The 27,737-nt window shown below is 45.5% G+C and overlaps 1 protein-coding gene and 1 non-coding gene across 5 annotated transcripts in view; both read left to right on the top strand.

Moving 5' to 3' along the window:
- Positions 1-2,271: 2,271 nt before the first annotated feature.
- The window catches only part of CNOT1 (CCR4-NOT transcription complex subunit 1), a 48,460-nt gene continuing 22,994 nt past the window's right edge, over positions 2,272-27,737 (top strand). For 2 of the 4 annotated variants that reach the window (XM_044434335.1, XM_044434336.1), the window contains exons 1-14: positions 4,713-4,834; positions 5,607-5,847; positions 8,108-8,227; positions 9,370-9,492; positions 9,718-9,869; positions 11,999-12,149; positions 15,248-15,452; positions 15,934-16,077; positions 16,850-16,974; positions 17,916-18,202; positions 22,500-22,578; positions 23,438-23,668; positions 24,865-25,005; positions 25,908-26,087. In XM_044434335.1, the coding sequence (XP_044290270.1) occupies positions 5,710-5,847; positions 8,108-8,227; positions 9,370-9,492; positions 9,718-9,869; positions 11,999-12,149; positions 15,248-15,452; positions 15,934-16,077; positions 16,850-16,974; positions 17,916-18,202; positions 22,500-22,578; positions 23,438-23,668; positions 24,865-25,005; positions 25,908-26,087 (2,076 nt within the window). In that variant the 5' untranslated portion in view covers positions 4,713-4,834; positions 5,607-5,709. Of the gene's footprint in view, positions 2,388-3,646; positions 3,818-4,704; positions 4,835-5,606; positions 5,848-8,107; positions 8,228-9,369; positions 9,493-9,717; positions 9,870-11,998; positions 12,150-15,247; positions 15,453-15,933; positions 16,078-16,849; positions 16,975-17,915; positions 18,203-22,499; positions 22,579-23,437; positions 23,669-24,864; positions 25,006-25,907; positions 26,088-27,737 lie in introns of those variants that run through there. The other 2 variants (XM_044434333.1, XM_044434334.1) reach the window with 2 other exon arrangements.
- LOC123025523 lies at positions 12,294-12,427 on the top strand. Its single transcript, XR_006415132.1, has one exon. It is a non-coding gene; the product is annotated as a small nucleolar RNA SNORA50 (small nucleolar RNA).

Raw genomic sequence — 27,737 nt, 5'->3', positions numbered from 1 at the left:
TTTGCAGCAGCAAATGGTGCCTGATCTGTAAAGCTCCCAGTGCAAATCCTGTGGCAACCTGGCATTCGAGCTTCCTGCGCTTAGGCGGCCCTCTGGTCAAGGTTTCTGCTGGCTCAGCTGGGTTCCAGGGTCCCACCGTCAGTGCTGGGACCCTCTGCCAGTTACCAAAGGAGCCACTGGTGTTCCTTACTGCCGCAGAGGCTGCTACTTTCGTATATCAATGATGTGCAGTAGAACAAGGGTTCTGAAACTTTCTGCCCATCGGAGTCCATTTGAGAAGGCTGAAAATTACTCTCACAAAAACTAGTGTGAAGGCAGAGCCAGTCACAAAATGAGGTGGCTGGAGGTGGAGTGTGGCTTGATCAGTGGGCAGTTACTGACATAATATTCATTTGAGATTGATTGATCAATTGCTCTCTGAATAATCAGACTGGTTATCTTTTGACTTCCTATTTAGCATTCCAATCCCCCATGATGATAAGGACGTCATTTTTTGGTGTCAATTCTAGAAGGTGTTGTAGGCCTTCATAGAACCGGTCAACTTCAGCCTCTTTAGCACCAGTGGTTGGGGCATAGACTTGGACTGCTGTGATGTTGAATGGTTTGCCTTGGATTCGAACTGAGATCATTCTGTCATTGTGGAGATTGTATCCCAGTACTGCTTTTCCTACTCTTTTATTGACTATGAAGGCTACTCCGTTTCTTCTGAGGGATTCTTGCCTGCAATAGTATACCTGATGGTCATCTGAATTAAATTCACCCATTCCTGTCCATTTTAGTTCACTGATTCCTAAGATGTCGATGTTCAGTCTTGTTATCTTTTGTTTGACCACGTCCAGCTTGCCTTGATTCATGGATCTTACATTCCAGGTTCCTATGGAGTATAGATTTTTACAGAATCGAACTTTCCTTTCACCACCAGATACATCTGCAACTGAGTGTCCTTTCGGCTTTGACCCACTCGCTTCATTCTTTCTGGCGCTACTAGTACTAGCCCTCCGCTCTTCCCCAGTAGCATATTGGACACCTTCCGACCTGAGGGGCTCATCTTCCGGTGTCCCTTTGCCCTTTGGTACTGTCCATGGGGTTTTCATGGCAAAGATACTGGAGTGGGCTGCCATTTTCTTCTCCAGTGGATCACGTTTTGTCAGAGCTCTCTGCTATGGCCTGTCCGTCTTGGGTGGCCCTGCACGGCAGAGCTCACAGCTTCATTGAGCTACACAAGCTCCTTCGTCACAACAAGGCAGTTGATCCATGAAGGGGACAACAATAAAATACAAGACAAAAATATTACGATTCTTAGATTTAAAAAAACATAACCAACTGCCGATAGTGCAAGAAATCTTAAAACAATCAGCTGTTAAGATCAGTTTTTAAAATGCCTATGAAAAAGGACAGTTTTTTTGCCAGGCACCGAAATGAAAGCAGTGATGGCCCCAGGCAGACCTCTCTAGGAAAACTATTCCAAAGGTGGGGGGCAGGCACTGAGAAGGCCCTTCTTCTGTTCGGCATCCCACTCGCTTTGTTTAGGGATTGCTCTTTCGGAAGGACCTTATACCCTTGAGGTCTTATCACTCCTTGGAAATGGATAAATTCTTTGCCACAGTGATATTCTTCTGGTGAAGAATTACACTTCATCTGATAGAGAAAGATGGTTTGTTTCTCTTAATTATAGTAAATACCTGGGGGAGGGATCAGATTTAGGCATACTTGCCTTAGACCCATTGAAATCAGTGGGACTGTAGGTATATCCCCATTGATTCTAAACAGGTCGCCTCTTAATTATAACCAAATCTGGATCTAACCTTGCGTTTGCCATCTCCACCCCTCACACACCCCTCTCGTCTTTTGACACATCTTCTCCCTTGTGTTCACACTTAAGTCTGTACATGATGAGATTCAGCAAGCCACCCAAACCATTGTCTACATCCCCCACTTCTTTCTGACATCCCGCTTCCTTCTGGCGTGGCAATCTTCTGAATTTCACTGCTAAACATGCTCCTCCCCCATCACTGTGTATATTCAGTGGAGCTTGGTCCAAGCCCAGGAGAAGCTGGATCTTGATCCTTTATCTCTTAATCTATTTTGGTCATAGTTCAGGGACCAGCTTACAATGCATTATGAACCACAGGTGACCTACAGAAATAAATGTGTAAACCATAAATTCATACTCCACTTTTTCAGTTGACCATGTTTCTTGATTGTTCACCTGTATCTTTTTGCACAATTGACAATACTAGGGATGTTATTAACATATTTCTATATTTAATTTGCAGTCCATCTCTGCTCCTGGAAGTGGAATTTGGAGCGATGGAAGGGATAAAAATGATGGAACGCAAACCCATACATGGAATGTAGAGGTTCTGATTGACGTGCTTAAGGAGCTGGTATGTTGGTGCTTACACAGTAATGTTTGATACGGAGGCATCTTTTGCAATCCGAGCGTGCAAGTGGAAGTGCCATTCAGCGGTGGACTTGATGCCATTGTTTGTCACATGCCGATTTGTTTTTAAAAAATGGATGACAATATTTTCTATAGGTATTCGAATATATAGCCAAATTAACTTGGACAGCTTTTAACCAAGGCAAGGTTCCTTTTGCTTCTAGATAGTTATTATCTAGAGATATAAGGAGGGAGGGTATGGGACTAGAACCCCCGTCCACACATGTCTGATCATGAAGGAGGAGCTGTGAGGTGTGTGAGGGCACTGGGCTGTTACACGAACTGGCTGTTGGTTGTCCACTTTTGGGTCCCTTGCACATGGGTGTCTGCATAACAGTGATAGGATCCTGTTTATGTAAATAAATGACTGGACTTTGAGCCCCAAGGTCATTCATCTTGTCACTTTTTTAGCAACGATCCATTGTGGATGATGCAGTGTTTGTCTTCAACTCAGCTAAGCATATGCTTGGGTTTTTCTACCATCTGATAGCAGAAGTTCTGTGGGTAGTTCATGACAATTCATAAAAAACCCCATGCAATCAGAACAGCATAAAATTTCCAATATACGCACTTTAAAGCAAAATACAAATTCAGTGGCTGGAACACTTTCCAGTGTAACTGGATCAACATCCGGCTCCCATAAGCTGTTTGCAACATAGATTATCATTTCACGGTTTAGTTCCATGGCAGTCTTTTACATCACATGTAAATTCATCCTTGCTTTGATTTGGAGGCTCTGTTAATGGGCTGCACATGTAGAGGGCTTGCATTAATTGCTTCCTTGACAGTGTTGTGTGGCATATAGTTTGCTTAGTAAGGAAGTTAAATTCAACTAAATAGACTTGTTTGATACGGGCAAAACTTTAAAGGGATGCATCGTGACATAACCTGCTCATGGGCTTCTAGCTTTTGAACAGAGCCACTCCTAGCAGAAAGTCCTGTTGGGTCAGAAATGCAGGCAGGCGGCTTTTAATGAGGATTTTCTTGGTATCGTAAGTCATCATACATTGACTGTTGTTCCCTGGTTTGATAATGATTATTTTAGGGCTAGAAAGCAGCAAATGCACCCATCCCTAAGTGTACTGGGTGCCCTTTTCTTATGGTTTTCAACTCTGCAAATACTTGTTGAATGTAGCCCTCCTTGGAGAAAATAGCAGTGAATGCTCTACATTAAATCAGTGTTATTTGTTTTGCTCCTTGCAGAACCCAACCTTGAACTTCAAGGAAGTAACCTATGAACTGGACCACCCTGGATTTCAAATTCGGGATAGCAAGGGCTTGCAGATTGTGGTGTATGGTGTCCAGAGGGGATTAGGACTGGAAGTCTTCCCAGTTGATCTAATATACAGACCTTGGAAACACGCAGAAGGCCAGGTATATAAGCAGCTACTAGGAAATCTTCATCTTTGTTTTGTTTGCTCCTGTGGCTTAATAGTACTGGATGTGAAGGAACGAACAACAGCCTAATTAAATCTTGAACCTTTAATTTCTTAGGAATGTAGTGTGGTATAGTCCTAGAATTAAAAATGTTGTCTTTTGGTTGTTACTTAACACTTTACATTTGAAGCTTGTTACGGCAATGCATTGGTTCACACATTGGAGCGAGCCATCAGGGGTTGGTTTGTGTGCAGGTCCTCAAGTTACCTGGTGGCCACATTTTGAACATCGGAGGAGGCACACCACAGCTTGTTGTGTCATGTGAACCTGACTGTCATGGGTTAATGGAGGATTTTAAAGGCCTCTTATAAACAACCCAGGAGTTTTTCAAGGGTGGTTCAGGACTGTGACAGCTGCACAACTATCTGAAGTGCTTCCTTCCTGCTGCTGCAGCTTCCATATTCAAAATGGCTTTTGGCGCTCCATGAGTGCATCAATTCATCGTGAAGTGTAAAACAGCCCAGGATATGCTATTGAACTTTGAAGGAGCATGGCAGCGAAGAGCTTTGAAAAGCACCACCATTCCTATAATGCAACTCATATGCACATAAAATGCTTATGAGTTGAAATAATAGAGTGAAATACAGTTAATAGAGTGAAATCAGTGTGCAGTTTTGGGCTTTAGTTCAACTACCAAATGTGGGTTATGGAATCTTTGCTTTAGAGGTTGAGATTTGTGTGGCTTGCCCTTGAGATCTTCTCCTTCTCCACAATACAGTGTGAAGGGCACACAATCCAATTGTATTGGAGTATTGGGGAGATGTTTACTTAGGATGAAAAGACAGGCACCCTCCTGTAACGTGGCTTTTGCGGGTTTGTTTTGCAGCTCTCATTCATCCAGCATTCCCTCATTAACCCAGAGATCTTCTGTTTCGCCGACTACCCCTGTCATACTGTCGCCACCGACATCTTGAAAGCTCCACCTGAGGACGACAATCGAGAAATCGCCACATGGTAAACGGTATTATTTTTCTTGGGAGTGCAAGCACTACTGCACCTAGAATTGATTGTAGTTAGGGCCCCTTACTGCTCCTTTGAGTGTCGCATTTTGGAAAGAAGGCTTTGAACCACCGGATTACACACATGGCACGCGAGGAAGTATGTGCGGCTGGGATGGATAACTAGCTGCTCTGGACACGAATGCATCTGCTCCATCCATAAATGCATATCTAAAGAGAGCCACCGCAGCAATATATATTAAGTTATTCTGAGCTGGTGCAACGGCTGATACTCTTTACTGTGGTCTAGTTGTGAAGGCTGAATCTTGATTTTTTTTTTGGAGAGGCTGTTAAGCTTAAATGTACATCATGTACTTTCCCTACCTGTTTCTCCGTGTGTTGTTATTTTTGCATAGTGCTATAGGCTGCCTGTTCTGAGGAAAAGACAGGCACATAAAATCAGCAGATTACCCCAGTTCTTCAATTTTCAGTGGTAGAGCTGGAGTGGTAAACTGTAGGGGGGGAGAGCGGCTTTGGTGGCCCCAGGCCCAGTGCTTTTGATGTGCCGTGCTCCTTTTCCCAGGTATTGTAAAGGTCTGAAGTGGCCTCCTCTAGCTGAGCATGCTCCGGTGCACTGCCCATCATCCCACGGCTACTGCTAAGGGAACGTTCTAGTCCATGTGCCCATCTGGAAGTGTCTCATCTAATATTTATGTCTCAGTTCTGTCAGTCATCAAGCCAGAATGCTGTCAACCTTCTTGGGCGTCTACCTTTTTCTTTTAAACCAGGAAGAGCCTGGATTTGATAGAATCCCTGTTGCGGCTGGCAGAGGTGGGGCAGTATGAACAGGTTAAGCAACTCTTCAGTTTCCCGATCAAGCACTGTCCGGATATGTTGGTCTTGGCTTTACTACAAATCAACACTTCCTGGCATACTTTACGGCATGAACTCATCTCCACACTTATGCCCATTTTCCTCGGCAACCACCCCAACTCTGCCATCATCTTGCATTATGCATGGCATGGGCAGGTAAGGGCTTTACAGAGATCTCGGGTTGGCAGCAGAATCCAAGCAAGAGGTACCATGGCCCCTCCTTGCAGCTCGGTTCTCTTCCTTGAAAGAAGGGTGGAATACAAATGGAATCCTTTGCTCGAGGGTTGTCGTGTCAGGTGTCTGTATCGTTTCACAACTGTGAAATCACTTGGAGAGAGTGACCAGAGTTTGAGGATTGTAGCTGGTGGTCGCATTAACTTGAGCATTGATCGTTTCCCTGAGCCTACTTCAAGTAGGAATAATATTGGCTGCAGCCCTGGGCATTCTGAAATAATGCTGAGAAACTTGCCGCTCTCTCATTCGACCTTGCAGTTGGAATGCTGGTGTGGCAGTTACGGGTGTATTCTTTTTCTGAGAGAAAGAGGGACCAGAGTGAATGCACGTGTGCCCCAGTTCTTCTGCTGATTTTCCTTGCTACTTACTGCGTTCTTGCAATAGGGCAAGCGTGTTGGCCCAGTCTTGGCCCAGCTGCTGTGGCTCCCAAAACTAGCTGGATGTTTCAGTCCTTGTCAGCTGTGATGCATTTGCTGTTTTATTGGTCTCCTTGGAGAGAACACTCCCCCCCCCCACACACACACACACAGCAGAAGCCTTTATGGAGAGGCAAGATATAAAATGTTTTAAATAAATCAATTGCATGCCACTGATTTGGAGCCCAAAATCCCTTACAGCTTGTTGTGAGGATAAAGTTGGAAGGATGACAATCATGTACAACACCCTTGCTCCTTGAGGGAGAAACAGTCTATAAATGGAACAAATAAATAAACATGCGGTAAGGCAACCCTTATACAAGCCTCTTTTGTTCCTACTGCAAGTGGATGCAGTTCATGATCATTTTGGCATTTCATGTACTAGAAAGTAGAGGCAGTAAATATTCTTCCTTTAAAGAAAACTGTGCAATTGTGCTCCTGAATTTGTGGTTTTGAATCATTATTTTTAGTAGGGCTTCCCACATAATGTGTTAGAGATTTGAAGGTATGGAAAAATTAGGAAACAATCTTTTCTTTTTTTACTGCAACATTGAATTGCTTTGGATCATAAAATGCTTTACTTTAGAATGACAAATAAAAGACAAGGTGCCTGTATATTGCTACCCAGCTTTTGCTGCACCCAAATAATTTTTAAAAACTGTTAGACTTTTATAGGAAGACTAGAGAAGTACGATTTCTGGAAATAATGAAACCATGGGGAATATGTGTCAGATTCCCATCATAGTTTTTTCCTTCATTCCTTATCAAAATTGTTTAATATATATTTTACTTATAGTTATTTAGGGACGCTCCAGTCCTCAGTTTTGCAACATGTAGTCCTTGGAAAAAGTATTGCTTATTTTTCAATTTCTCCCCACATTTTACAAAACCAAAACATGACTTCAGGATTTCCAGAAATTGTACATTTCTGCCTGTGTTGGGTGATTACTACTTTCTTAGGATATGTCTTAAATGCAGGACCTACTGCCTTCTGTTAACAGTAGCAACTGCTGCTTGAGGCCCCAGGTTCTGCCCCTGTCATTTCCAGTGTGTACAGATGTGTTAACTAGGAGAGCTCATCCCCGTATTTCTAGGGAGCGTTTCCTCAAGTAATTTAGCAGACATTGCAGCTGTGTGCTCAGCCCACTTGGGGATCATCATGTTGTGTGAACCTGGGTTGTGGGAGGATCTAAATGCTAAACTGGGCCATGGATTATGTGAGGGCTGTTTAACCCATGCTTTCCAACTTTGCAGGAAACAAGCACCCCTGAGCAGGGATTTCATATTCAAAATGGTGGCCACGCACACCAGAGCCTCACTGTGGGTTACATGACCCATGGTGGGCTTTTGCGTTGCGTGGGCAGCCTCAGCGTTGCCCCCCCTGTCAGTTACCCAGCTGGGTTGGAGGTGGGGCTGCCCCGAAGGCTCCGCAACAGCACTGCTGGCAAGGGTCTGCAAAGCAACCCAGAGCCTTTGGCTGGGAGGCAGGAAATGATGGATGTGTTGCCGCAGGTGTGACCAAGGGCAGGGTGAGGCCAGCCCAGGCCGGGTTTGTGGTGGGGAAGAACCACGGGGCCTGAGATACCAGGTGAGGAGCAAAGTGGTGCTGGCGAAGCACTCTTGCTTTCTCCTCAGCCCACCCCTTTCGATCCGGGCCTGTGTTCACGGCACTGCAGAGCAGTGAGCGACTAGGCCGTGCTGCTGAGGCCGTGCCCGTGGTGGCTTGCTAACCTGTCTAGAAGTCTGAAGTGCGGGTGTTTCCTTAGGGTCAGTCGCCTTCCATTCGTCAGCTCATTATGCACGCTATGGCAGAATGGTACATGAGAGGGGAACAGTACGACCAGGCAAAGTTATCACGTATTCTAGACGTGGCTCAAGACTTGAAGGTGAGTCCCGCTTTGTCCCTGACCCCAGTGCTGGGGGTGTTGGGGGTCTGGGCATTGGGGCTGAGGGGCAGGGGAAAGCCGAGCTTCATGCCACAAGGCCTCTTGGTCCTACGAACAGTGAGGAGGCTGTGTGAGGAAATGGACTCCAAGCGCCCTGCTTTGCATACTGCTGTTTTGTTAAATTGGCAGCTTGCAATAGTTATATTTTCTGATGTGCAGAACTACTGGGACACCCAGCTCCAGATTGTGGGTTGGTTGGTTTTCTGGAAGCTCACACTAGGACTTAGTTGTGCGTTTTTAGTCTTTGTAGATAAAAGATAGAGGATTTTGATAGTGTTGCGTATTGTAATTTTAGCTTTCATTCGATGCTACCAGGTGATGTAATGCGTGTTGAAGCATTACAAGAAGGAGACCAAGTGCAGCAGAGGGTGGCTCTTTTTGAGGCCTGTAATACCAGGAGTCAGACTCTGTGGCCGCTTTTGTGGAATTGGGGCAAGAGCCCCTGTCCAGCCCCATTGGAATGGAAGCCCTCAAGCCGTTGTGTACAGTGGGAGGCTCCCTATTCTAAGTCAGGCATCTGGTACTAGTGGTCCTGTGTGGAAATGTCATGAACAGGGTGGAGGTGGATTTCCAGCAGTGCTGGCACTGCACACTCACACAGGAGCTCTGCTCCCAGGTAACCAGGATGTGGGCAAGTTCCTGAGGCCCTGCTCTTCTGCTTTTGCATAGTCAGGTTTTAGACCTGTTGGGTCTTTCATCCAGCCATAGCAACACCTGCAACCTCTGGGGGAAGTAGTGGTCAAAAGGAGGGGTGGAGAGCATTGCCACCCTCAGCATTGCCTTGGCCTGGGCTGCAGAAGACAGAGGCAGAATGGCTTACGGCATGACCTCTCCCCCACCCTCGGTGGTCCTTGGTCTCTTCCGCCTCTCATGCCATCTCTTCTTAGATTGGAAGAGGGAAGACGGTCCTGAGGAATTCCTGCCCCGGCAACTGTTTTCTGGCTTCTGTCTCTGCCATGCTGTGCAATGGAAAGAAAGTTAGGAAGCGGCTGATGCAGATTATGTTGGGGAGTGGGGTGTGCTTCGGTAAGAGGAATGTCACCAGATACTTCAACTAGCAGTGCTCTGACTCTTTTCTTCAGGCCTTGTCAATGCTGCTAAATGGTACTCCGTTTGCCTTCGTTATTGACCTTGCTGCACTTGCCTCTCGACGGGAATACCTCAAACTAGACAAATGGCTCACAGACAAAATTCGGGAGCATGGGGTAAAGTAGGATTTTCTTTATCATTCTGCAACTTTTTGGGAGAACTGTGGTTCTTCAAAGTATCATGGCCCTGAAGTTGATTTTAAAAATCCTGGGAGCATACACTTCTGAGAGAAAATGTTGAACCCGGTTGCCCAGTGCTTTTCACCTTTTGATCCTGTTAACATGCTTGAAATATTAGCAAGTGTGTGCAGCCCCACTAAGGTTGTTTTTTCCCTTCTCTAGGAGCCCTTCATCCAAGCCTGTATGACATTCTTAAAGAGAAGATGTCCCTCTATCTTGGGTGGCCTTGCCCCAGAGAAAGACCAGCCGAAAAGTGCCCAGCTTCCTCCAGAGACACTCGCAACGATGCTGGCTTGCCTTCAGGCTTGTGCTGGGTAAGCCACGTCTTCCATGGCAGGCTCGCTGCTGGACGCACCTTGCATTAGCCTGGTTCTGGTTCCACCCCCAGCTCTCCCCTCCCCTCCTTCCTTTCCTTTCTACCTGGACGCGCAGCGCACTCTTGCTCGGTGGTTCTCATCTTTTCTCCAGCTTCACCCTTAGTGTTATTCCTTTCCACCTCCGCTTTTTCACTTGGATACACATACCCCTCTTTCTTCCTTTTAGGCTTGATTTTTGATTCTCCTCCTCTCTGCTTTTGCAGAGAGGCATTGCTTACTAACTTCCCTCGTGGAGTTCAGCTTGCAATTTTGCCATTTTCGCTCTTGATCACACTTGAGCAATGTGGATGAGCTGAGGCAGGAACTGTTTGAAGAAAATCACCTGCTGCAAAGTCTGCCACCCCTGGGAACACAACGTGGAAGTCACTTTGTACCTCCTTTCAATGAATGGGGGTGGTACTCGCATTGCCTGTCATGGCAGTCAGACATCACAGCATGGAAGTATGAGTTCATAGGTTGTCAAACCCTGAAACGTGCTTGCAACCTGGTTGCGAATAATCAAGAATAGCACGATATGTGGAAACTGCAAATGGCACTGAATGGGGGTGAAGGAATTTTATTTCTGGAAAGCGTAACGGACAGTTGCATGGATTTCGGAACACAGTCCGCTTCATTTGTCGTTGGTGGAAAGGCAAGGTGGCCCGGCGTGGGTGAGCTCCGGAAGGGGCAGCCCACTGCAGAGGATGCCTTGGAGACAGCTGGGGGTGGCACTTGGGGCTCCTGAAGGCCTGGGCTTTTTTCATGGCCCAAAAAGGACCCATACGTGCTTCAGCAAGTTGCCCATTGAAGTATTGACAGACTCAGCCTCTCTAATTGTAGGGGGTTTTTTTCACTTTTTTTTCTTTTTTGACTTTAGCAACTTGAATTTGAGTAAGTGGCATCCTTGTAAACATTTTTGTCATAAATCTGTGAAATGTTTGCCCTCATCTATAGAAAGTGTGAGAAAGTCATTTTATATAGCTGGAGGCATTATCTGGGTCATTTCATTTGTTCTTCTTGTGTTTTCTTGCTTTTAATGCGCAATCTCAGTCAACAAACCCCCATCCACTTTGGAGGAACCTTGGTCTTTTGCAGTTATTTCCCCTGTACTACTTGTAGCTCAATTAGATACTTCACAGGATAGCTAGGGCATAAGTTTGAACATGAAAAGTGCATATTTATTTCAGTCATGCAGTGGATGCTCTTTCTGAAAGCATAACATTAAATAAATATTATAAATAGATCGCTAGGGGTGGCTGAATCTTTGCAGAAAATACATCTTTTATTGTGTGGCTCCAACTGTCATGGCAACTTCATTCAAGTTGAGCATTGGGTAACTTCCTTCTCCATTTTCTTTGTCAAATTCATTTCAGAAAATAAAATATTTAAGGCAGGCTATTTATGTATTGCTGCCCAGCCTTTACTCCCCCAAATTACTTCTAAAAACCATGTCATAAAACTTGCATAGAAAAACTGGAATAGAGTTCCCAGGCATTATGACCCATGGGCACATTTGAAACAGCTGTGGACATCAGCACAAAATGGGTCTCCTGGCTAGCTACCTAATTGCCCCCACGGAGACCTGGTAGTAAAAACAACTAGAAGTGGTGGTGATGGAGGGAGAGAGAGCAAGGCCTAGAGGCTAGAAAAAGAGAGAAAGGGGAGATTGTCGTAACATGTTCCAAGGCTTTTTCCTAAAATGTTTTTAAGGGAACAGGGAAGGGGAGAGCTTTATGGCCATCACTGCAGGTCCCTGCAAGTCCTCCACTCAGCTGAGCATTACAGTTTCCAGAACAGCTGCACATTTTTATTGTTTATTGATTAAGCTGTACTCCTTGGCATATATGGAGGGCCCTGTTGGCTCTGCAGTTTATGGTTTCGCTTAAGTTGGTTGACAGTTTTACCCTTCATTTACACATGGCACCCACATATCTTGGGCTGATAAGTTCAAGTGAGCCAGCTGAGGGTTTTCCTGCTTCTTCAGTTCTGTGCTGGCAGACTTGCCAGCTGCTCCTCTGGTCAAGCGAGGAGACTGATCCTGGTTCAGAAACTACATGGCAGTGCCGAGCACCATTTTTTCCCAACAGGAGTGTCTCGCAAGAGCTGTCGGAAACTATCCTCACCATGGTAGCCAACTGCAGCAACGTCATGAACAAATCTAGACAGCCCCCACCTGGAGTGATGCCCAAAGGACGTCCCCCCAGCGCTAGTAGTCTAGATGCCATCTCTCCTGTACAGGTATGTGGATGCTCAAACAAGCCATTGGCAGCAGCACGAAGGAAGGTGCTTCACTGTCCCTCTAAACAGATTTGCCTTGTCCGTAATCAAAGTTAATTCAGAATATCGTGGTCATGTTGCCTTTACTTGATAACTGTTAGACTCAGGCACTGCCTTTGAACCTGGCTTGTCTTCTGTAGCTTCTCAGGCCAAGCAGCAGTGCTAGATTGCAAGAGCTTGTCGTAACTGGAGTGCTTCAGCTCACCACTGAACCGCTCTTTTAAAACCAAGGCACATCTCGCTTGCTCTCTCCCGCTACCTTTTCCAGCTTTAAGAGAGAGGAAAATGTGCTTCTGGCAGTGGGACTTCATAATAGCCTGTACTCGTTAAAGACTTAATTTGGCACCTTTCCGTTGTTTAAAGATCTATGTATTTGTAGCCCTCCATTCTAGTCATTGTGTCCCAAGGCAATTAAATGAAGATTTAAACAATAAAGCAATGTGGTAAATAAAATAAAAGCAACAATTACATAATTAAACAACTCCCAACCCAGCAGTCCCACTTAAAGGCCTTCTTGAATAGGGTGGTCTTTGCCTTCCAGGAGCAGGGAAAGTGAAGAACAAACCTCCAAAAAGGATCTCTCTTTGGTCACCACCAAACATGCTTCTAAAACTGGTGGTCTCAAAGGAAAGGTCTCTCTTGAAGACCTTTATTTTTAATTATTTGATTTATGTTCAAATAAATCAAATAAAAAATAGCATTTTCTTTTTTAAAGAGCACAGGGCCGCTTACATCATTCTTCTCCTGCTGCTCTCAATCTTATCCCCACAGCAGCAGCAACCCTGTGAGGTAGGCTGGGCTGAGAGTCTGTGACTGGCCCAAAGTCACCCCGTTGCCTCCATGGTCCAGCAGGGACTAGAACCCAGCTTGCCCGAGTCCCATACCCACCCACTTAACCACTGCACTTCACTGGCTCTCATCTTAAGAATGGGCAGGCCCGTGTGGGAGAAGGCCGTCTTTCAGGTTGCTTGCTCCCATGCCGTAAGGGGCTTCATAGCTCCTAACTGGCACTTTGGATTCTTCCAGAAACAGGCCAGTATGCAGTGAAGCTGTTGCACCAGCTGAGCTCCAGGCTCCCTGCAAATGGCCCCAGTGAGGAGCATGGCCAGAGCATTCTGGGGCAGCCAAAGTGCCTAGTCTGTTTTTAGAGGCAGCCCCACAGGATGTGTTGCAGTGGTTAATGAGTGAAAAGAACTTTGCTGGAAGTAGCAAGAACATTTGACAGATTTTTCAGGAAGGCTGTCTTCAGGCTGGACCAATGAGTAATTTTCCTCTGAGGATTCTGAGCTTTATTCTGTACCTTTTTGGAATAAGTCAAATTCTTGTGCAAAAGTTAGAATGTAAAACTAAGTGGTTGTTTAAGCTACAGACAAAACTAGGGCTGTGTAACCTAAACCCAGGGGCCATAGCTTGTACTTAATTTTAAATAACACAGAAGTTCTTTGCCTTGCGCAGTTTTGAAGGCAGATGTATTATGTAGGTGTTTGGAAGGCTGTAGAGCAAAGAAAGTGAGGGTGACACCAAGGAAGGGTGACAACATTTCTGTCTGTTTAGCAAAGAAAAAGGGGGGACATGATCAAGGCAGTATAGAGTAATGTATTGTGCAGAGGAAGTGTACAGGGCAAGGCTTCACACTGTAGAATTCATCACTAAAAATGCAGAGGTGTGCTAGCAACTGGGGCAGCATTGAACATGATTGGCCCCTTTAGTGGAGTATAGAGCAATCAGTGGCTGCTAGGCCAGATGGCTACATTCTGCCTCCACTATCAGAAACAGGGTGCCTTTTGTGCCAGTTGTTAGGAATCAGCAAGGGGATGCCCTGAGCAAGAGGAGACCCAGTGGAAGCACACTAGTGAGTTAATGCAAATTTAGCAACAGGGTGAGGGGCCAGGACCACCAACTCTTTCCTTTTTTCTCATAGTAAAAAATTACAAATTAATAACTAAGCAAACAGCTACATTTCCTGCCTCTAAGTAAACTTTTTTCCCAGGCGAACAAATCCAATAAAAGCAATTTAACACAAAGGGTTGATGAAAGTAGAAAGCTGGCCTAGGTCTGCGGACGATCCAGTGTCTTGCACAGAGTGCCACGTGTGCAAGTGTCCGCCAGCTGGGCAGGAGCTGTGGAGCTGTGCTGAGCATAAGGAGCTTATGGCTCTCAGGGAGCCGGTTTGTTACCTCAGAGGCAAGGCTACTCATGCGGAGAGGCTAAGAGGTTGGTGGATGAGACCTAACAGCAGAGTCCCTGGTCCATGAGCAGCAGCTCCTCTGTTGTCTCAGAGAATGGGACTCTTGGGGAAGGGAAATGCTTGCTGGGAAGAGACCTGTTCAGACATTCTCTCCACCTGAGGGCGGGGACTTGGGGCACTGGGAAATCAATCATCAGGCAGACACGCAGCTGGGTGTGTGATAGGCATGTAGACCACACGGTAAACGCCTGCTTGGTGTGTAGGTTGCAGATGACGCACACTGTCAAGGAACCTTGTCGTGCTGGAGTGGGCTCATTAGTCATGGTCCACGTTGAGACCAGCAACATGTTTAAATGGAGTGCCGTGGGCTCCTGGAAGCCAAATGTAGGTTGCTCGGGAGGAGGTTGAAAACCATGGCTCCTGTGGTGGCCCTTTCCCAAATGGTGCTGGTTTAACTTGCAGGGCTGCCGGAGAGGTGCAGCGGAGGCGTCTCAGAGCATGGCTGAGGGTTGCTGCAGGGAGGTGGTGCTCAGGTTTAGCAGGCATCTGGGGAACTTTCTGGGACAAGCGGAGTCAGGCTCCACTTGACCAAGGAAAGGGAGCCCAAGTGCTGGTTCCAGGCACAGCGTTTCGGCTGAACGCAGGGAAAAGCCTGCAGGAGCTGGAAAACATCTGGTTTGGGTTGAACCGTCCCTCAGGGAGGAAGGTGGGAAAGTTTCTGATGGCTTAGATGCAGAAAAGCAGGGAGCAGGGTATTGCTGTTGTGATTGCTGTGTGGTTTGCTGGTTTTCTAGGACTGTTTGAAACCATGGTCTCCCATCTGGTAGCAAAGGTGATTGTCACTGTTGTTACTACGAATTTTTATCCTCAGATCGATCCTCTTGCTGCTGGAATGGCATCCCTCAGTTTAGGCGGTTCAGCGGCTCCACACACCCAGAGTATGCCAGGCTTTCCTCCAAACTTGAGTTCAGCGTTTAGTACTCCTCAGTCACCAGCAAAAGCGTTTCCACCACTTTCCACCCAAAACCAGAACACACCATTCAGTGGGATTGGTGGCCTCTCTTCACAGCTTCCAGGTACAGTTGTATGAAAGGACCAGTTCTTGCAGAAGGAAAGCTCAGTACTTTGTAGGACATTAAATTCTGTGGCTTGGGTTGGAAGTTGCTTCTCTTAACGTGATGCGTCAGCTTTCCCTGTGCATCTTCAGGCCCTTGTATTCTATCCCTCTCTAGCCTTAAGAGTCTCCCAAATTCCTGAAGCAGTGTTTTGGTGGGCTGTGCCAGAAAAGAGGCCAAAGCAAAGCCCCATTCTGCAAATGCAAACTGAAACCCTAACCCTGACTGAAAGAAGCAGGACATGCTCTGCTTTATTTGGGAGGCATTTGTAGGGCCTGGAAGTTTGGCTTCAGACCTCAGCCGCATTCCAAGCATCCAGGGTGGCTGAGCCATTCACTGTGCAGTGTAACTTGGGTACTACATTTCTGGCTTGCTCATCTCATTGATCCTGTGGGCTGGGGAGCAAAGCAGTTGTAACAAAACAAGTATTTCTGTTTTTCAGTAGGTGGTCTTACAACAGGTAGCTTGGGTATTGGGACTGGGGCCCTTGGCCTCCCTGCGGTGAATAACGACTCCTTTGTACCAAGAAAACTGAGTACATCAGGACTGAGCCAGCCTGCGTTCCAGCAGAGTAAGATGAAACCTTGTAAGTGGTGATGTTGTCTGATCGTGTGGAATGAGTGTGGTGTGCAGTAAATAAGAACTTTCCTTCCAAGTTGGCTTGTGGGGATCCTGCTAGTTGTTTCTCTCATATTCAGCTACTGAAAAAGTTCTAGTGCACTCAGCTTTCCCCAGCCAGCCATGCACAGGGGGGCAACCTAGATACCTCCGCTTGCAAGGCTGTTGGCTTTGACAGGCATAGCTACTTGTAAACTGCTCAGAATTTCAGTGGACGGAACAGCTTGACCTCGGATCCCAAGAGTAGCCTGAAGATGTGTGTGTTCATGCTGCGCATGGGGTGTGGTTGCTGCATCCTTCACCGTACACTTCAGGGATGAATAATCTGCCTCTAATCAGGCGGCCATTGCGATTTGCTTCCCGGGCTGTCGCAGTCCCTGTGGGTGACCTGCCACCGTGTTCCCTTAACTAAAGCGACAGCTGCAGCGCCTGCTTCTCTTGGTCCCTGTGCAGTCCTGCATGGGGCCGTGCGGCTGCAGGCAGGGGCATGCAGAACATTCTCGAGCTAAGCCACGGACACTCTAGGGTGCAGTGGCTGCTCAGAGAGCTGGAGTTGCAGTCCAGTTGAGCCTTCTGTCTGTCTGGGAGCTGCTTGTATGGACGAAATGTTGATCCAGATGTAGGTTGCTTCATGTGACCTGTTAAAACATGGTCTTGTGCCTTCTATATTTTTGAAATATAATGCCCTTTGTTGTGCATGTTGGGGTCGTATTTAATATGCATTTACCTTTTTTCAACAGCTGACTTATCTCAGGTATGGCCAGAGGCTAATCAGCACTTTAGCAAAGAGATTGATGATGAAGCCAACAGCTATTTTCAGCGTATTTATAATCACCCACCACATCCAACTATGTCTGTTGATGAGGTGAGCTTTTGAGCAGCCATTGCATCTGTCTCGCTTTCAGCTAGCTAATCTCAATTTTCATTGGTTTTCTTCACTGTCCTATGTAATGTTTGGGAGAGGAGGTGTTTTTACAATATTGCCTTTGGTTTTAGTTTTAAGGGGAATTTAAATTATGACATTCCAAAATGTGTGTCTCCCACAAGTCTAGACCGCTTTTGTGCAAGTGGAATAGAATGTTTGTCTTCAGTGAAAACTCTATTCTGAAGATCAATTTGCTCAGTAAATCTCATTGCTTGTTCACTTCAGTAACTGTTTAGCATTAAGTGCCAAGGTTTAAGAGGTTGTAGCATCTAAAACAGCATTGATACCTAATTTTTAAAAATGCGTGCTGCATCAAAATTATTTGCAAAGCACAGTTCTTTTTTTCTTTCCTCTCAGTGTGACTCTGTTGTTACTTGGGCAAATGTTTCTTCCCTTGGGGATCTCCTAAACCAACCAATTTGATGTTAGGGTAACATCAGCAGTATAAAGTTACCTTAGCTTTAAATGTTAGAGAAACTCAGCAATATAAATTGGGTCAAATCACAGTCCCTTTAAAAATGTGTTTTTGGTGCACCTAACATAGAGCACAAGGAAACAGTTCAGTATTTTATAAGTCAAAAAGTATTTTTAAAATGATCATGATATAAATGATTGTAAACTTGGGCTCAACGAATAGAACTTAAGTGAATGCAGTTATACAAAGTGTTATTCCCATGTGTAACAAATATTCTGTAATATACTTAAATATATAGCTAGGCATTGCATTAGGACGTGATATTTGTGAAGTAAGGAAGAGATTTGAGATTTCTGCCTGCAAAACCTTGCCTTGAGTTTCCCAGCAAATCCGATGTGGGTGCTCCACACCCCTCTGTGGAAGGGCTTGAGCATGAACGAGTCATTGTGTAACTTTTTCTTTGCAGGTGTTAGAAATGCTGCAGAGGTTTAAAGACTCCAACATTAAACGGGAACGCGAAGTATTTAACTGTATGCTGAGGAACTTGTTTGAGGAATATCGTTTTTTTCCCCAGTACCCTGATAAAGAGCTGCACATAACAGCCTGCCTCTTTGGTGGGATAATAGAGAAAGGACTGGTTACATACATGGCGCTGGGCCTGGCCTTGCGCTATGTTCTTGAAGCCTTACGAAAGCCTTTTCCATCCAAAATGTACTATTTTGGTATTGCTGCACTAGATAGATTTAAAAATAGGTGAGTATCTTTTTACGATATTTCCAAAAAAAGCATGGGGACATTTTTAGTTGTGTGCAAAATATTTAGCTTTGTCCTACAAATTTAATGGTATGCTGCCATTCCGGAATGTATCCCTCACTAGAAGCATAAACTATAATAGACAGTTCTGGTTAATAAGGGAAAAGCACATTTGAGAATAAGAGAATCAAGAATCAATTGCAGGCAATCTGAATAGGGGCAGATATTGCCTTCAAATGATACTTGAATTAAGTGCCTAAGTATAAGTTGGTGCATACCTTAAGGATGTCCTTGAAATGAACATCTTGCAGATCGTGGTACTGGATAAGTGGTTCCCCTATGGCAGTGATGGCGAACCTTTTAGAGACCGAGTGCCCAAACTGCAACCCAAAACCCACTTATTTATCGCCAAGTGCCAACACTACAATAAAACCTGAAAACTGCGGTTTTAGTTTAGAAAAAACAACTCACAGCCAGTCCAAGCAAATATATATTGGCAGCGCACTGACTGTCCATGTGAAAGCTCGGATGAGTCACAACTCACGTGTCGCGGCTCATGACGTCATTGCCGGGCGCTGCTCCTGCTTTCTGAGCATGTGAATGGCCCCTGTGTGCGCTGTTATCTGATGCTCAGATGCTGGCGTGACTTGGCGCACGTGCCGACAGAGGGCTCTGTGTGCCATAGGTTCGCCACCACTGCGCTATGGTAACTAGCTGCAAATTCACAAAGAAATAATTCAGCTAAAGCTTATCCTCTTCATGTCTTTCTGATACGATTGGGAGGAATGGTCCCTCCCCACAAGCACACTAAAATAACTTTAACTGGATTGTCCCTGACGCTTCTGGAATATGCAAGAAGACTTTCCCAACATGCACTCTGATGGAAAACTTAACTTTAATCCATTTTTGCAAGACCGCTTTCAGAGCCCCCTAGAAACAACTTAGGAGGGCACTCTGACCAGAAGCCATCATGACAAAAGGCTGGCAAGCAGCTTCTCTTTCAGCTCACAGTACAGATCAGCCTCAAGTCCATGTCTCTCCTGGCCAAAGTGGCCCTTGCAATACCCTCTCAGTAGTCCACTTTCCAGCCTCCCGTCGCCTCCAGTCCTTCAGGCTCCCCCTGTGCGCACTCTCCTGCTGCCCCTGCCGCTCCTGCGGCTTTCCGTGATTTCCACCCACCCCCTGCTTCCACATATTTCCTGCTCTCTCGCAACTTCGTTTGGTCCCTCCTTGCCACATTGCTCTCTGGGTGGCCGCAAACCCCTGCTGTAGTGCGGATAAGATGGAGAGGAGGAAGGGAATTATGTGAGCCGCCTTGTGTGCCCAGGAAGGAAGTAAATAAAATACACTCAATACATGGATAAATAAAATAATGATCTGGGCACTGGGCTTATTCCAGCATATGTGGCCGCATACCCATGTGGACAAATTTTGCCTCCTGAAACCATTACTTGCTCCCCATTTTCAGTGAAAGCGGAGACTCTCAGAATTTTCACACATACTCTTGCAACATTGTTTTGGCAAGCTCAGCTTTCATACTCCTGCTAGAAGGCTGCACGGTTTCTCTTCCATATTGTACTGCACCCTTTTCCCTTTCAGTGCTAAGGACCTAAATATATTTGACATTCGGTGGAGGTTTTTGCCCAAACAGTTATTACAGTCCTGTAAGTGCCTCGCTGATAAAATGTGCTAATGTGACTAATCCTACAGTCCTGTGCACTATCACATGGCAAGAAACCCCACTGCATTTAGCAAGACTGACTTCCAAACAAGCATATGTAAGGTTTTGGGTTGCATATTTGCGATGCTTTGCAAATAGGAACAAGTAGTAAGCTTGGGCAGTGTTTTAACAAACACAGGGCTCTAAAGCCAAGTTTATATTCACACCGTTAAAAAGCAGGACCAGAGTCCCTTACGTTTGTTCATTTATTAAAGCTTGTAATGCAAAGCAGTGTGCTATCCATGAAAAAACTTAGGATATAAATGTTTTATTACTAAATTGTTCAAATTGAGTTCTTTGTGTATGTTGTCCTTAAATTGAAGAATGGTTCCTGTAAAGAATTAGATTAGGGGTTTGGAATCCCGTGCTGAGAGGGAGAGCCAGCAGAATGCCCCATGGGCCAGGCAGGCCGTTGCAAGCCCACATGTGTTGCGGGGACACACTAGGCACTGGGTCTGCCTCATCTGGCAAAATGCCCCGGTGCTCTCAGCCGTTCTTCTGGCAACCATGGGGGCGGTATTTTTTTCCAAAAAATTAACTTATATAGTCTAGTAAAGTGTGTATCCTGGCCTAGACCAGTGAGCACTCTTGGATAGCCTCGCACATACGGTATATCACAGAAGTGAGTACACCCCTCACGTTTTGTAAATATTTTATTATATCTTTTTATGTGACAACCCTGAAGAAATGACACTTTGCTACAATGTAAAGTAGTGCGTATACAGCCTGTATAACAGTGTAAATTTGCTGTCCCCTCAAAATAACTCGACACACAGCCATACATGTCTAAACCACTGGCAACAAAAGTGAGTACACCCCTAAGTGAAACTGTCCAAATTGGGCATTATTAGTCATTTTCCCTCCCTGGTGTCATGTGACTCATTAGTGTTACAAGGTCTCAGGTGTGAATGGGGAGCAGGTGTGTTAAATTTGGTGTTATCGCTCTCGCTCTCTCGTACTGGTCACTGGAAGTTCAACATGGCACCTCGTGGCAAAGAACTCTCTGAGGATCTGAAAAAAAGAATTGTTGCTCTACATAAAGATGGCCTAGGCTATAAGAAGATTGCCAAGACCCTGAAACTGAGCTGCAGCACGGTGGCCAAGACCATACAGCGGCTTAACAGGACAGGTTCCACTCAGAACAGGCCTCGCCATGGTCGACCAAAGAAGTGGAGTGCACGTGCTCAGCGTCATATCCAGAGGCTGCCTTTGGGAAATAGACGTATGAGTGCTGCCAGCATTGCTGCAGGGGTTGCAGGGGTGGAGGGTCAGCCTGTCAGTGCTCAGACCGTACGCCGCACACTGCATCAAATTGGTCTGCAGGGCTGTTGTCCCAGAAGGAAGCCTCGTCTAAAGATGATGCACAAGAAAGCCCGCAAACAGCTTGCTGAAGACAAGCAGACTAAGGAGATGGATTACTGGAACCATGTCCTGTGGTCTGATGAGACCAAGATAAACTTGGTTCAGATGGTGTCAAGCGTGTGTGGCGACAACCAGGCGAGGAGCACAAAGACAAGTGTGTCTTGCCTACAGCCAAGCATGGTGGTGGGAGTGTCATGGTCTGGGGCTGCATGAGTGCTGCCGGCACTGGGGAGCTACAGTTCATTGAGGGAACCATGAATGCCAGCATGTACTGTGACATACTGAAGCAGAGCGCGATCCCCTCCCTTCGGAGACTGGGCCGCAGGGCAGTATTCCAGCATGATCATGACCCCAAACACACCTCCAAGACGACCACTGCCTTGCCGAAGAAGCTGAGGGTAAAGGTGATGGACTGGCCAAGCATGTCTCCAGAACTAAACCCTATCGAGCATCGGTGGGGCATCCTGAGACGGAAGGTGGAGGAGCGCAAGGTCTCTAACATCCACCAGCTCCGTGATGTCGTCATGGAGGAATGGAAGAGGACTCCAGCGGCAACCTGTGAAGCTCTGGTGAACTCCATGCCCAAGAGGGTTTAGGCAGTGCTGGAGAATAATGGTGGCCACACAAAATATTGACACTTTGGGCCCAATTTGGATAGCTTCACTTAGGGGTGTACTCACATTTGTTGCCAGCGGCTTAGACATTGATGGCTGTGTGTTATTTTGAGGGGACAGCAAATTTACACTGTTATACAAGCTGTATACTCACTACTTAACATTGTAGCAAAGTGTCATTTCTTCAGGGTTGTCACATGAAAAGATATAATAAAATATTTACAAGATGCGAGGGGTGTACTCACTTCTGTGATGTACTGTAACTTAGGGTGGCTTTCATTCAAGAAAGAGGCACCTGTGGGCACAGTGCCAACGGTTGGAGAGGGTCTGGGTTGTCAGAACCCAGGAAGTTAATTTGAGGTCGTCATTGCAAATCTGCCTCTTTGAAGCGTAGCCGCACGGCTCATTTTTCAGTGGCTTCAAGTCAGAACAACAGGATATGTCAGTTATTTCCACATTTTTGCGAGTGTGTGTCTGTCACAACCAGGAAATCCCCAAAGCAACTCTCACTGGTTTAGTCAGAGATTTATCCATTACTGCATTTTGCTGGTTTTGATCTGAACTATTTTCTCCTACTAACAGATAGTTTTACTATTGACAGATTGAAGGACTATCCTCAGTATTGTCAGCACTTGGCTTCTATTAGTCACTTTATACAGTTCCCTCATCACCTGCAGGAGGTGAGTGCTAAGTTTTAAAGGAATGTGAATCAGCAAGGGGAGGGAAGAAATCGAAAGGTGTTAGGTTTATTTGCACAGTAAAAAGCTTCAGCTTTTCATTAATCTAGTGTTTCAGCATTCATTTGGTAAAGGGCACATTAGTTGAGAGTGAGCAACCCCTGTGCACTTGGGTGGGGCAGGTAGAAGGTTAAAACTTTCTGCCAGCCATTTTTCTGTTGCTTCTCCTGCCATGGAAGCCGTAATTCTTTGCCCCAACTTAAAGGAGTTATCTGCAAGTTAATCCTTAAGTTAAGAAACAGCACTGAATATTTTGCAAGCTGCAATTATTACACCTTTGCTTCAGAGAAGTCTATTTGTTATATTCATAATGTGTTACCCATGGAAATAATGTCTTTGTGACTGCAGAAACTCTCTTGTCCTTATCCAAAACAAGGAATGGTTCCACTGCTGCAATATTTTACTTCTTTCTCAATTTTTAACCTCACTGAATTGGGCAAGGAAAGTGCCCTTTTGGTGGCAGATCACATCTTATTCTAGCTTTTGTTAGGGTGGTAAGAAGGGAATGGGGTGGGGGCTTGGAAGTGCCTGTCTTCAACTAATGTTGGTTTTGCTAATCCAAGCCCAGCGCTATTGATTATATTAGCAAAGCAAGGGCTGCTTGCTTCTAGGTTACCTCGAATACCCATATCTGTGACTTAAGCATAGCTGGAGCATTGCCGAGTTTGTTTGTGGTGGTTGGAGCTGCCTAAGCACTTCCAAGATCAGGGAGTGTGAGGGATCGGTCCTAATGTTGAGGTGATTCTAAAGCTTGCTTAATAGATTTGAGGTTTAGGAATGTGCTACTTCTTGTCTATTGTAGTACATTGAATACGGACAGCAATCCAGAGACCCTCCTGTGAAGATGCAAGGGTCTATCACCACCCCTGGAAGTATTGCACTTGCCCAGGCACAGGCCCAGGCACAGGTTCCGTCAAAAGCCCCTCTTGCTGGTCAAGTTAGCACTATAGCCACCACCTCCACTACCACGACCACTGTGGCCAAGACTACAATCACTCCAGTGGGTCGGGTCAGCTTCAAAAAGGATGTACCGGTAAGTATGTGAGCCAGTGAAGTGGAATTGGCAGGATGAAATGTCAGCAGGCTCTAACCCAAAGGCCTTGGCTGTATAAAGTCAGAAAAGTTCAGCCACAGCTTGTGTTTTCTGAGCCCTGTTATGGTTGAATGTTGATTTTCTTTGGACCTACACAGCCATGGGGTTCAGACAACACCCAGCATGGGTGCTTAGGCAAAGGGCAGCCCATGTACTGTGGCCCAGGCCCCTCATCCTCGGACCTTTCCTCTTGGTTGTGGGAGAACAGCCTGTCCTCTCATGTCTCTCAGAGGGCTCTTTAGAGTGAATATTCCCTCAAATTACCAACTTCAGGGGCATTACCCTTCCATGTTCCTTTTAGCTTTGGTTTCTTCAGGGCTTTCCAGGGTCGATACTGAATTTAATTGTATAAATGTTTGCTGTATTACACCTCAGTGTGTATAGCTTGGTTGGATTTAATGGGGAGGAGGGAAAGCATTCTGCTTCCTGGCTGGGGGTGGGAGTACCTGGCTCTGTCATCTTGAACTTAGCTTCCCTCACCCTATCACTAAAGACAGAAACTTCATGAGCCATGTTTTTTCCCCTACTCCACCTCAAGGAACTGCCGGGAGCTTGCTTGTTTCTCCCCACCACTTGGCACCTTTAGTGACAACCCCCTTCGAGTCTTTGGCACAGGCCACCCTTTGGGCTCCTGCCTTTCCACAAACCTACCCAAAGATCTTGCTCCCATGCACTGTTGTATGCGCAGTCGTCCTTGTCCTGCTGGCTTGGTTGCTGCTTGCACCTCAAACCCCCTCTTGAAATGCTTAATTTTGTCATCTTTCTTCATTCCTCCATGGTTTGCTATCTGTGCAAAAACCTGTTTCCAGGAGACTGGCAAATTCTTAAACTCAACCAACTCCTGACTGATGTCACAACAAAGCTAAATCCATGCCTGTGGTTTTGTGGGTGCAAGCCTTGCTTGTCTCCTTGCTTCCTTTTGTAACCCTGTTGTAGAACTGGCATCATATGTATTGTTCACGCGGCAGTGTTGCCTTGTTGCATGAACAATACATTTGATGCAGCCCTCATGCTAGCTGGGGCACTCTGGAACTGTTGTCCCACACACCTGGAGGACCAGGCTGGGGAAGCCTTCTGGTCTGTTGTGTCTTTGACTAAGTCAGCTCATTCCTGAAATCGTTGTTCTTATTCTGCAGCCTTCTATTAATACAACCAACATTGATACTCTGCTAGTGGCTACAGATCAGACAGAGAGAATTGTGGAGCCTCCGGAAAATGTTCAGGAGAAGATTGCATTCATCTTCAACAACCTGTCACAATCCAACATGACGCAGAAGGCAAGTCCTGTGCGGCCTGGCTCTTGGAGTGACTGGCTTAGTGTTTGCCTCCTTGCAGAGGCATCCTGTAAAACTCACCTAAGGTGACTCTCCTGGAATGATAGGACTGAAAGTCTTAGTGCCGGTTTGTCTTCAAGATGTTCTTTTGTCAGCCAGCTTTCTGTTTCTTCCAAAAAGAGCATCAAATCTGGTTGTGTCTGCAGCTCACCTTCCCATTAATTCTACTGTTTGGCCTTAAGTCCTGCTGATTTTAAAATAATTTTACAAAAGATCTCTAGAATGTTAAATGTTCTTGAGCTGGCAGACAAAAGCTGTTTACTATTGGGAAACTGGTGAGCTTCAGCTGTCAAAAGGGGAAAGAGTATGAATATTATCTGCTGCCATCATCTCACTGGGACATCTTATCAGGGTTAGGGTTGATCTCTAAAAATCCCTTTTCCTAACCCTTACTGCTTAACTGTGTCTCCATATTCTGTATTCTTAGGCAAACTTAAAATGTGGTCTTCTGTACAGAAGCAACTTACTTAAGTCTTTCTTCCCATTTTTCTTGAGTCAAGTTTTTGCCTTTAGCAAAGCACGCAAAAAACGGCAATTTGTATGATTGATGGAATTATGCTTTTCCTGGCCTGTGACGGAACGTTTAGTATACATGAGGCATCATTTTTGATGGCGTGGCGGGAGAGAGGGCCAGGGTCTGATTCCATGACTCAGTTGATGAATGATGGTAGAAGGCAAATTGTTAACAGAAGCCAACAAGCCAGTTAGCGTTAGAGCTGCAAATCATGGAAAAATGCAGTTGTTAATTTGTGATATTCATAGCGTGTTATATCCCTGAGTTAGAGAATAAGCGTGTGTCATAGTCTTCTGTTTTATTTTGCCATAATATGCCTTTATGGATCCAGGTTGAGGAACTGAAGGAAACAGTAAAAGAGGAATTCATGCCTTGGGTTTCACAGTACCTTGTGATGAAGAGAGTTAGCATTGAGCCAAACTTCCACAGCCTTTATTCCAATTTCCTTGACACACTTAAGAATCCAGAATTCAACAAAATGGTTCTGAACGAAACCTACAGAAATATTAAGGTGGGTGCTGCCTAGGTACTTTTCCACCTAATATCCAGATATAACTGACATGGGTGATGCATTGATTTATGCCTGGCTTATTTGGATGTCCAGTGCAAAAATTTTGGTGATCCACATAAAATCCACATAAAGCAATTCTGGGCATAAAACCAGCCTCCCCTCCACTCAGTTACTCCAGACATGCCACTGATCTCTACTGCTTTCTTCCTGAATTTTCTCTGTTCTGGCTCAGTATGGATCCTAATGCTGGGTCTGTGGGAATGAGCCTGCAAGGGCCTTGTATTAGAAACAGAGAAACAGCTAGTCAGAAGGGACTTCCCGGGCCATCTAGTCTGACCCCCGGCTCCAGCCGGCTCCGCTCACGACATGCCCACCAAATGTTTTTCCTCCACACATGAGAAGAAGAGATGATAAATGTTTGCGTTAACTTGAGAATTATCCAGCGTTCCCTGTGACATCCAAACTTGGGAAACAACAGTAAACTGAAACAAGCCATGATAAAATGGTAGTCTGTCTTATGCTTTTTTATTATTTCACTCTATTTAAACAAAATATAAATAGTCAAAATTGAATACAGTAACCCCCTTTTATCTTCTAAAAGCCTCTATTTCCCAGTATGGAAACAAAAAGATAACATACATAGAAAAAAGCAAAAATAATCATTTCAGTAAAGAATACTCACAATATCTAGAGTAAAATTTCTTGATCTCTGAGCTTGTGTAAAAGATGGTGGCAGTTTGCACTTTTTACTGCTCTTACTTGCAAAGTAGCACCCGCAAGGTCTCTCTTTCTGTAATTTAAGCTGATGTGCAAGTTTTTCTTTGATTGCTGTGTGCCAGATCCACTGGATCCCAGGATCCAACAACGGAGGTATTGGTCTTCCAGTCTCTTGCTAGGACTAATCCCCCTGCCACCAATAATTCTGTATGGCATAGCACCTGATTATTATCATCAAATAGCTTTATTAAAACTTTTTTAGGATCATGTGATACCTGTGGGGATGACCTTTGATAACTCCATAAAGATCTCACCCAGTGCCCACTGGGCATGCCACCAGATCTGGTAATATGAACCTTTTGGTTCACAATCCGGGTTTTTAAACTAATCTTAGTGGAGGCTTCAGTCTCCCCGTTCAGGTGGGGGAGACCTGCGGGTGAGTCTAAGGCTCATTTTTGTAATGCTGAACTGTGATGGGGCATTCATTCTGAAGCAGGCCTTTCAGTGGCCTGGTAAGTGAAAATTGGGCAGTGGGTAAGTATATTTTAAGTATGTGCAGGGCTCTCGAGGACCATGCATGTGTAAGGAGGAGCTTTGCTCTCACTTCAATGAAGCAGTTTGGGCAAAGGAACAGCGATGCTAAGCAGGCAGATGCAGAGTACGTGATGAACTCTATCAATTCAACACAGAGAATGGAAGTCAGGCGAGATGAATGTTGTCTGACAATATGTATCCTTGCGGGGAGCCGTGGGGAGCCATGGGTCCCATAGACAATGCTGCAGAGCAGAACAAAGCAAGAGGTCTCAGGAATGCTGCCATCTTGGTAAAGCTGGCTGATGGTTGCTATAAGACAGGATGGAGAGCTGAAGGTTATGGTCTTGCAAAAAAAAGTTTTTAAAATAGCACAGATTGTACTCACCCCTGGAGCACTCA

The sequence above is a fragment of the Varanus komodoensis genome, unplaced genomic scaffold (assembly GCF_004798865.1).
Source record: "Varanus komodoensis strain SLA01 unplaced genomic scaffold, ASM479886v1 scaffold27, whole genome shotgun sequence".
NCBI lineage: Eukaryota > Metazoa > Chordata > Lepidosauria > Squamata > Varanidae > Varanus > Varanus komodoensis.
Note: the sequence above shows the minus strand (reverse complement) of the source record. Positions and strands in the feature narration are given on the sequence as shown.